Source organism: Rhincodon typus, chromosome 39, assembly GCF_021869965.1.
Source record: "Rhincodon typus isolate 14 chromosome 39, sRhiTyp1.1, whole genome shotgun sequence".
NCBI lineage: Eukaryota > Metazoa > Chordata > Chondrichthyes > Orectolobiformes > Rhincodontidae > Rhincodon > Rhincodon typus.
In genome coordinates, this window is record NC_063370.1 from 17,950,416 (window position 1) to 17,961,783 (window position 11,368).

General features: G+C 42.1%; 1 protein-coding gene across 1 annotated transcript in view; it reads left to right on the top strand.

Annotated features, from left to right (window-relative positions):
* LOC109921356 (tyrosine-protein kinase receptor UFO) overlaps positions 1-11,368 on the top strand; it is a 234,224-nt gene that overhangs the window by 117,190 nt on the left and 105,666 nt on the right. Inside the window, exons 10-12 of the mRNA XM_048618422.1 lie at positions 65-94; positions 3,358-3,487; positions 5,197-5,288. Coding sequence (XP_048474379.1) covers positions 65-94; positions 3,358-3,487; positions 5,197-5,288 — 252 coding nt within the window. The remainder of the gene's footprint in view (positions 1-64; positions 95-3,357; positions 3,488-5,196; positions 5,289-11,368) is intronic.

The following is an 11,368-nucleotide window of genomic DNA, read 5'->3' on the forward strand; positions in this document are numbered from 1 at the left end:
AGTGAACTGTTTTTCACCATTGCTGTGAGGCAAATTAATTTATTATTTGTTATTCTCAACACAGGTATTCCAAGGCAGATGAGACATCCAGTAGGTGAGAAAGCACTTTCAAGTTATGTATTATATGAAAGGAGAATGTCACAAAAGTCTTTAAAGTACTTTTGATGTGCAATTATTTGAAAGGTAAAAGCTAGTCAGCCTTGAAGTCAACTCAAATTAATTCTGCCACTTGAACTTTGATTCCCTGTTGACCAAAACATGTGGGACAGCGCAATATCATGTGCACAGAATTCAAAATCACACTGAAGCTAGAGTGTAAAGCACTGATGAAAGAGATTTGCCGTTGTCTCGATTTCTCTGTCTCTTTAGAGAATCTACACACACAGGTCCACAAACAAGGAGCACAGATAGCAAACTTAAAACATCATGCTTGTAAATCAATAAAACTTATCATATTGCTGAGTAAAGATTGGCACCCAATCTTGTCTATGGAACATCGGTGAGTAACTTCAGGAGTAAATTTATTGCTTGTTAAGAACCTTGGGGTATTGGAAGAAGCAGCAAAAGGTGATTTGAAATGCTTTTTGAGAAGTCATAGGACTAGATTTTAGAACATTGAACTGTACAGCACAGGAACGGGCCCTTCCGCCCAAGATGACAACAAATTAAACTAATCTCTTTTGCCTGCCTTTGGTTCATATCCCTCCATTCCTTGTATGTTCATGTGCTTATGTAAAAGTCTCTTAAATGCCCCTATCGTATCTGCCTCCACCACCACCCTTGGCAGCATGTTCCACACTCCTACCACTCTCTGTGTAAAAGACTTGCCCCTCACATCTCCTTTGAACTTTCTTCCTCTCTCCTTAAGTGCATGCCCCTTAGTTTTAGACATTTCAACTCTGGGAAGAAGATTCTGACTGTCAACCCTATCTATGCATCTCATACTTCTATCAAGTCTCCCCTCAGACTCCACCACTCCAGACAAAACAACCTGAGTTTTTCTAGCCTCTCCTTACAGCCTGGTTTAGAGTATATGAGCTATATCCTGGTAAACCTCTTCTGCAAAGCTGCCACATCCTTCCTGTAATATGGTAACCAGAATTGAGCTCAATACTCTAAATGTGGCCTATCCAAAATTTATAAAGCTGCAACATGACATCATGACTCTTGTACTCAATTCCCCAATCAATAAAGGCAAGCATGCCACATGCTTTCTTTACCACACTATCTATCTGCGTGGACACTTTCAGGGAGTTATGGATTTGAACCCTAAGATCCCTCTGTACATCAATGCTGTTCAAGCCCTGCCATTAACTATATACTTTTCCTTAACATTTGATCTCCCAAAGTGCAGGACCTCTCATTTACCCGGATTAAACTTCATCTGCCATTTCTCTTCCATATCTGCAACTGATCTATATCCCACTGTATCCTTTGACAACCTTCTAACTATCTACGACTCCACCAATCTTTGTATCATCTGCAAACTTAGTAACCCATGCATCAACATTTTCATCCAAGTCATTTATGCATAGCACAAACGGCAGAGGTTCCAGTCTGGATCCCTGTAAACAGCACTAGTCACTGGATTAAAAATGTTCAGAAAGAACATGCTGGCAAGCCAATTCTGAATCCACGTGGCCAAGTCATCATGGATCCCATGCATCTTAATCTTATAGATGAGCCTACCATGAGGGACCTTGTCGAAAGCCTTACTAAAATCCATGTAGACACCATCTGCTACCTGACCCTTGACCCTCATCAATGACCTTTGTCACCTGCTCAAAAAATTCAATCAAATTCGTTAGACATGACCTGCCCTGCACAAAGCCATGCTGACCATTCCTAATTAGGCCACAATTTTCCAAATGTGTCTAAATCCTATCCTTACGAATTCTCTCTAGAAGCTTCCTAACCACTGATGTGAGACTCAACGGTCTATAGTTTACCGCATTATCCCTATTTCCCTTCTTGAATACAGGAACAACATTAGCTACTTGCCGGTCTTACAAGACCTCTGCAGTGGCTAGAGAGGATACAAAGATCTTGGTCAAGGCCCCAGCAATCTCTACTGTTGTGGCTCTCAACAACCTGGGGTAGATACCATTGGGCCCTGGGGACTTATCCACCTTAATACTCTCGAAGAGACCCAACACCACTTTTTTCTTGATCTCAACATGCCCTAGCATATTAGTAACTCCACACAAATCTCACTATCCTGCATAGCTTTCTCTGGGTGAATAGTGACACAATGTACTCATTTAGGATCTCACGCACATTCTCTGCCTCAAAGCACAAGTTCTCTCCTTTATTCTTGAGTGGTCCTACCTTGTCCCTTGTTATCCTCTTGTTTTTAATGTATGTATGGAATGCTTTGGGATTTTCTTTAACCCTACTTGCCATGGTCTTGGATTTTAAAACAAGCCAGGGCTGAGATTGAAGGTGACATGTCCAAAATTCCTCAACACTCATTGCTATACTAGTTTGGTGCATAATCTCAACCAGCGAGCCATCGCAGGTTTGTAAGATCCAAATTTAGGATTGATCAACCTGCTTTAAATTTGCATATTGCTAGGCCAATGACTTTGGCTTTTCTGTACCAAGCTAATTTCTTTATTTATTCTTTCCTGTATGTGAACATTGGTGTCTGCGCCAGCATCTAATACCCACTTTTAATAGCCCTGGCGAAGTTGATGGTGAGCCACTTTCTTGAACTACTACTGTCCATGTGGTGTCAGTGCACTTACAACGCTGTTAAGGAGACAGTGCCAGGATTTTGATCTAGTGACACTGAAGGGAAAATGTTATAATTCTAAGTCAGGATTATGTGTGGTGTCATGTTTCTTTGTTGGAGCTGAGTGGAAAGTGGAAAAACTTATTCGACAACAAATAGAGCATTAGAAACCTGGAATCCTTAACTGCAAAAAACTTCATACAATATCAAAAAAAGGTTTTTAGATTTTGTTTTGCCATGAGCATTTTAAAGAAGATGGAGGACTGATATAGAGTTGTGGATCAACGTTGGTCTAACTGAATGGCAAAGCAGGTACATGGGATTGAATATGCTCTTACTGTTCCTTTCTGTTAACTATTACTTGGGGCTGATAATGCAGAGGAATTGCTGAATGCAACAGCATTAGCACATTTGCTCAGGAATTGTTACAGCTCCATTCCCTCATTCCTATTGGAAACAATGAATGCTGTCTGCCTTGAGCTATGAAGTTGCAATCAGACTTTACAAATTGACCTGTTTTGGGGAAGCTACGTCTTTCCTGAAGGTTTTGCATTGTGATTAGAAGTTTGTGGTGACAAAGTTCTGGATAATTATCTTAAGAGCTCCTTAACTCTTGTTTTCAGGGAAGGCAGGCAGGAGGACATTCTCTTGGCACTGGTGGTATGTGGTGATGGCCGTCGCTGTAGCCATGGCCTCTGCTATTTGCCTCGCTGTGCTGGTTGCCCGACTGAGGAAGAAGGATGTTCGATACGGGTGAGAATTTACTGTTTCAGTTCACAAATTTGTTTTTCATTCATTGCCAATGGATGAGGAGAGGGGTGTGGATCCACAGTCAAAGGACAAACCCTTGAAATATGAAGATGACCTGCCATTGAGAATGCAAAATCTGTGAAATAGAAGAGCAAGAAAATTAGCTCTCCTGCTCCTTTCACATGAAAACCATTTTATAAAAATGACTGACATGTCTGTCCCAAGATGAGATTTAGGAGATACAACACGATTAGACTGCACTGTTGGTTTCACATTTTATTTTGATGCATAGAAACATAAAATGCATGGAATAGAAAGCAAATGAACTGAAATTAAAAAAGACAAAATTAGCTTAAGAAGTGCAAAACTTTTATATTACAGAATTAATCAAAATAGTGAATGGAAACATTATTTACCCACCAAATGGGTTGCAAGATATTTTTGAGGCCCTGAATTTTCTTGGATATTGCTCATTTCTTCAAGCTCATTTTGAAAGTGTCCACCCTGCATTGAGTGAAACATGCTGTGAGATAAAAGAAGGTGTTTACATTTGACATACTCAGGGGCTTTCAAAAGAGGTGAGAAAAGTCCTCTAGACTGATTTCCTGTGGCAAGAACTTACATGGTCTATGCTGTCTGAAGTTCACCAGATGGCAGCATCTAAAAGACTTGATGAATAATTAATTCAAGCTTTGGTTTATGCCTAATTCTACAGTCCCGCTAGTATCTCAATACGACCTGATGGCTTCACCTCTAAGGAAAATGAAAAATGTACTCCGTATCCTATCTGTAAAATTGAAAGATAATATATATTCAGGTGAACTACAAACTCTACATAAGTCACTAGTTCAGTCTCACTGAATTACAAGTTATTAGTGAATGAGACAAGTTTAATACTGCACCTTTCAGCACGAATATCCATCATCGCTTGCTGAAACCCAACATTGGTTATTAAATGTTTAGAAAATTAATTTCAAGAACCATTATCTTCTGTCAATTACAGTGTAACTACTCATTGACTTTGAGATCCATAAAGTGGGCTTGCTAACTCTGCCAAGATTCTTTAGGCATTTCTACAGCTGTGGCATGGTGCTGGTGATGCATCATCTTACCCAGCAACAGGATGAATGCTAATTTGGCATAATTCTTATATCAGAGTTGGCAGGCATGGTTTGGCAGATCAGTCAAGCCACCACAATGCCTTTGATTCAGACAGCCAAATGAGACTATGGGGGGGAAAGTGGGGAAGTAAAATTGATTAAAAATGTGAATAGTTTATTGGTAGAATGATAAACTTGGGAAAGGGAGGTGGGAAGGATTAATAACTGTTATCCATATAATAAAGTACATTGTCAATGATGTCAGATAATGTCACACCATATGGAACCTGAAGGATGAAGGTTCACTGGAGGCCTGTGAATAGTTAATAAATAATTCACACTAGTCTGGTTTCTAGTCTGCATCTCTTAAAAACAAGCAGATCATCACTTGATTGGATGATTCTTTACTGAATGGTAAACGACTATTTTCCTCAACTCCAACGACGTACAATGTAAACTTTTTTTAAGGCCTCTGACTTATGATATTGTGCTGTTTAGGAGATTAAGCTTTAATTCCAAGAGATTCTAGGATAAAGTTGGCAACTCTGGTTCAGGATGCTTTGGTGTTGTAAGATGATGGGTACAGTCCTCACACTCGTGTGTATTCTACAGTGAAGCCTTTGAACCCATGATCGAGAGAGGGGAGCTGGTGGTGCGGTACCGAGTGAAGAAGTCATACAGCAGAAGGACTAATGAGGCCACGTGTGAGTAATCTGCACTAATCTAACAGCGGCATTTACCGGTTTGCTTCAAAGAAAGCCAAAGCTCACCCAACCTTCATTCTTAAGTCATGCTGACAACTGTCTGCAAAGTGCCCCCAATTACCTATAAGGCCTTAAGGTTAGACTTTTCAAATATTGATGCACAAGTACTTTATACATGTCACAATCTCTTGTTATCAACATCCTGGGTTGATTAAACCAACTATAAATATAAGTACATAAATACTGTAGCTACAAGAACAGGTTAGAGGCTAGGAAACTTATGGCAAGCAAATCTGTCTCTGCCCTCCCTAAGCCAGATCATTATCTATAAGGCACAAATCAGGATTAGTTTGCCTGGATGGGTATAACCCCAACAACACTAATGAAGCTCAACACCATCCATGACAAAGCAGTCCACCTGCTTGGCATCCCATTCACCACCTTCAGCATTCACTCCTTCCCACTGAAACTCAGTCCTAGCAGTGTGTACCATCTACAAGATACTCTGCAGAAATTCACCAATGCTCCTCAGCATCCACAACCCCTACCACATAGAAGGACAAGAGCAGCAGATACATAGGAACACCACCACCTGCAAGTTCCCCTTCAAGATACTCACCTCCTGACTTGGAAAACCCTCGGAACTCCCTCCTTAATAGCAATGTGTGTATACCTACACCAAATGGACTGCAATGATTCAAGAAAGCAGCTCCCCACCAAATTTTCAAAAACAATTAGAGATGGAAAATTAATGTTGGCCCAGCCAGCGAAACCTAAATCCAATGAATGAATTAAACGAAAAGATCTTGAGTGGTTTCAATTGAGACCTGCAATTGTCTATCTTAGAACCATAGAAAAAGACATTTTAGATAATATTATTTGACAAGCCTATTCTCCACAAAGCAACTAGGCAATAGTAATGCTGTTTGCTTGTTTCTTTGCCCCATTCTTACCTCTTTCTCATCTGAGACCCCAGTAATTACTAATTCAGCATTTAAATTGGAAATCTTTGCTGTGAGTGGCCAGAGATTGGCTAATGGTAAAATTAGACTGAAATTGTTGACTAGAATTGAGAAAATTGAATGCACTCAATTCCTCACCTCTCACACGTTCTGTGCCCGAACTGGGAGAATTTGAAATTGAGGAATAAATCTTTCACTCCGCTAAATGAAGGAAAATTCCATTTTTCCTTTGGTTTGAATCAGAATTAGTTAGCCTTGGATATTGTTCCAGTGTCCCTGGTTGTAGGGCTTGGGCCCACAGCCTTTTTACTTGGGGACAAGTGTTATCCACAGAACCACGATTTAAACAGCCACCCTTATTACCAGCCTGGTTGAAGTCAGCTGATTTTACAGGGATCACTTTATTGGACCAGTGATCTGTGACAGTGATGGCTTGCCCTCTCTCTTGCGAACATCCAGCAGTGTCATTACCTCCAAGCTCTCTAAAGCAGGCACACAAATGACAAGCATCCAGATAAGGGTTAGAATCATGTCCCTGTTGCTTAAGATGAGAAGGCTGTGTCAGAGTGGTAATGTCACTGGATTAGTAATCCAGGGTCCTAGGTTTGTGTTCAGGGCATGTGGGTTCAAATGGTGAAGTTTTAACTCTCTGGCTGTTTGTGGGCAGTCTCACATCTGCAACATCAGTCCTGCCTCAAGGCAAATACTTGACATTTAGCTACCACCGAACACATCCCTGACAAAGGGAGGGCGGTCACACTACTGTGGATCTTGAGTCCCATGTAGTAAAAACCAGATCAGGATGGCTGATTTTGATTTCTACAGGGATTAGTAATGAGATTGCATTTTTCATAGAATCATTGAATCCCTACAGTGTGGAAACAGGCAATTTGGCCCATCCAGTCCACACCAGCTCACCGAAGAACAACCCACCAACATCCACCCTCCTGCCCTATCCCTGCATTTCCCATAGCTAACCCACCTAGCATACACATCCTTGGACACTATGGGCAATTGAGCATAGCCAGTCCACTTTACCTGCACATCTGGAGTAAAAAGCCAGCCTAATGGTGATCTGTAATCATTGGCATTAAAGCCTGTAATCAATGGCAGGGTGGCATGGTGGTTCAGTGTAGCACCAGGGACCTGGATTCGATTTCACCCTCGGGCAACTGTGTATGTGAAGTTTGCACATTCTCCCCGTGTCTTGCATGGGTTTTCTCCGTGTGCTCTGGTTTACTCCCACGGTAACAAAGATGTGGGAAATTAAAAAGCCTCGACTTTTCCACATGGGACTCAAGATCCACAGTACTGTGATTGACTCTTGACTGCCCTCCAAGCAATTAGGGTTCGACAATAAACGCTGGCCTAGCCAGTAATATCCACATCCCATATGCAAATATAAAGTCTGTCCACGCACAACCTAGCATTATGTCAACGAAGATTGCTCTATATAAATAGTGGAATGTGACTAATTCTGGGTGGGGAGACGTTAAATTATAGCAAGCTGTAAGTAAAACAGCTGTGCACAACTTTTGTAAACAACACTGTTTAAAAGGGCAGATGTGAGTTCTTCCCTCATTTATGACTGTGTTTGCCTTGTAGATCCGCCTGCACTCCCTCTGTCAGGGATGTATTTGGTGGTGGCTAAATGTCAACTATTTGCCTTTAAATCAACAACAATAAGAATGAGGTCAGTGAGGCAGGACTGATGTTGCAGATGTGAGACCTACAAACTGTCAGAGAATTAGAGCCAATCTGTTCATATTGAGTCACAGTATTTCATAATTCCTGCCAAAAGAAAACGCCCAGCTACACAAATGGGATCTACACTCAGACATCACAGTGCCAGGGACCCGGGTTCGATTCCACCCTCGGGCGACTGTCTGTGTGGAGTTTGCACATTCTCCCTGTGTCTGTGTGGGTTTCCTCCGGGTGCTCCAGTTTCCTCCCACAGACTAAAGATGTGCAGGCTAGGTGGATTGGCCATGCTAAATTGCCTGTAGTGTTCAGGGATCTGTAGATTCGTTAGGTTGTAGGGGGATGGGTCTGGGTGGGATGCTCTGAAGGTCGGTGTGGACTTGTCGGGCCGAAGGGCCTGTTTCCACACTGTAGGGATTCTAAAAATTAAATGTCACTAGTTGGCAGTTTGGGCCAGTGTGTGGTGCAGGAGAAGGGAGATGTGGTTGGAGATACCTACAGCTGCTTTGGTCTGCTGGCTTGGGAAAAGTGCAGTGAAACTAGAGCTGAAGGCAAGCTTGGGTCTGCTGTGACCTGTCCAATACTCAGCTGAGGCATATGCCTGGAAAAGAGTGGTTACATGTTTGATACACCAGACCCTGAGTTATGACAATTGGTCAAATGATTTGTTTGAGATCTTCCTTGATATTGTCTAGTTAAGCATGGCTTCCAGCAACAAATTAGCATAGTTTATAAGTGAAATGAATGACTGTTCACCAACTGAGCTTCACGAATTTTGTTTTGTTCATTCAAGGAATGTGGATGTCACTAGATGGGACATCATGTAATGCCATGCCTAGTTCATAGAATCATAGAATAATTGCAGCGTGGAAGCAGGCCATTTGCCTATCAAGCCCACAACAACTCTACAAAGAACAGCCCACCCAGACCCACCCCCTAGCCTATTCCTGTAACCCTGCATTTCCCATGACTAATCCACATAGCCTGCACATCCCTGGACACTATGGGCAATTTAGCATGGCTAATTCACCCTAACCTAATCCTGCGTTGCCCTTGAAAAGGTGATGGTGAGCTGCCTCCTTGAACTGCTGCAGTCCATTTGCAGTTTGTAGCCCATGATGCTGTTAGGGAGAAGGTTCCAGGATTTTGACCCAGTGACCCTTAAAAGAATAGCAATATATTTCCAAGTTAGTATAGGACATAAATTAGAACATAGAATCCCTACAGTGTAGAAGCAGGCTATTTGGCCCATCAAGTCCACAATGACCCTCTGAAGAGCATCCCACCCAGACCTACTACCTACCCTAGCCCTACAGTATCTATGGCTAATTCACCTAACCTACATATCCCTGGACACCATGGGCAGTTTAGCATGGCCAATCCATCTAAACTGCACATCATTGGATTGTTGAGTTACTTGGATGGAAGTGTGCAGATGGTGGCATTTCCATGTATTTGCTGCCTTTGTCATTCTAGATGGACATTGTCATGGATTTGGAAATTGCTGTTGAAGGAAGCTTGGTGAATTTCTGCAGTGCTTCTTGTACATGTTACACACTACTGTTACTGTGGATCAGTGGTGAGGGGACTGAAAATTTGTGGATGTGGTTCCAATCAAGGGGGCTGCTTTGTCTTGGAATGTATTGAGCTTCTTAAGTTTTGTTGGAGTTGCACTCACCCAGCCAAGTATGCTCTAGGCCAGTGCCTTGCAGATGGCAGACAGGCTTTTGGGAGCCAGAAGATGAGTTACTCAGTACAGGATTCCCAGCCTCTGACATGTTCTTGTGGCCACTGTATTTAGATGGCAAGACCAGTTCAGTTTCTGGCCAATGGTAACATCAAGAATGTTGACAATGGGGTATTCAGTGATGGTGATGCCATTTCAATGCCAATGAATGATGGTTTTATTCTTTCTTATTCGATATGGTCATTGGCCTGGCACTCATGAATGTTCCTTACCACTTGTCAACCCAAACTTGGATGTTTTGCTGCATTTGGACATGGATTACTTCAGTATCCCATAAATGAATAAAAATATATATTTTATAACATTGTAAAAGGAGATAAAATTGCACGTCTACGGGGAGAGATGGGCAAGTAGGACTAAACAAATCTCTCTCCAAAAATGTTGGTACAGATTTGATGGGCCAAGTGGCCTCCTTACATGTTAAAATATTCTGCGGTCTGATGGTTGTACTTCTTTTCCGTAGTCTAATGTCACTGTCACCGGGCAACATGGCTGACCAGACAATAGCTGAGACTTCCTTTCTTTCCCTCTTTGCCAGGTAAAGGCATATCTTGCTCTGATCCCACAGGAAGTCTCTCCCTTTTTTTCAAATGAGCTAAGAGCTGTTGGTTTCACATGGTGTACAATTATGAGCCTATTAACAATGTTTATGAATTGTTTTAAGGATCTAGCCCCTTGTGGCTGGTATTAGGTGGCATTCATCATGCACTGACCAGAGACAGGCATGTCGCAGAGGCTGGCACTGCCATGGTGTTGCTTAGTAACAGTTAGTCCAATACTAGTGAAGGAATAATATCTCCCAAAGGACACTGTCAACTGCCATGTAGCTGGTAGCAATGTAGCTTACAACTGGGAAGTCTGTGACATGCAGAACTAAAGCTGCAGAAATATGGTTATTACCAGCAAAAATGTCATTTAGCACCGGACACTGATTAGAAAATAAAGCAAAATAAAAGTTTGTATTTAAATATCACCTTTACAATGATCAGACATCTCGAAGCACTTTAAAATAATTTTGAAAATGCAGTCACTGTTTTAATGTGAGCAACACAGCTGCAAAGTGTGCATGGAATGATCCCACAAGCAGCTGTGTGATAATGGCCAGATATTTTTGTGATTTTGATTGAAGGATAACTTCAGGGGCACCAAGGAGAATCCCCCTGCTACTTCTTGAAGGAGTGCTGTGGGACATTTTGTTCCAAACCGAGAGGGTAGATAAAGCTTTGGTTTAATGCCTCATCTGGAAGATGGCATCTTTGACAGTGCACTATTTGCCCAGATGCAGCATTGAGGATTGGTCTGGATTTTCTTTTATCCATCCTTGGGATGTGGGTGTTGCTTCCTGGGCCAGAATTTACTGGCCAGTCCCACTTGCCCTTGAAAAGATGGTGGTGAGCTGCCTTCCTGAACATTTACAGTCCATTTTCACAATTAAGGTGTAGCTTAATTCAGGCAAGTTCCCACCTTGATAAACGTTCCCTGCAACCGGCAGATTCCTCACAGGCGGTTGGGGCAAAATAGAGTGAGGCCCAGCATCGTCAAGAGTAGATCTTTGGAGGTTGGTGAGTGCTGATGCACCAAGGACAGCTAGCTTAGTTCATTAGAACTTTGTTCCAACCATTTCAGAAGTGTTCAAAAACAAAGTTGCTGGAAAAGCTCAGCAGGTCTGG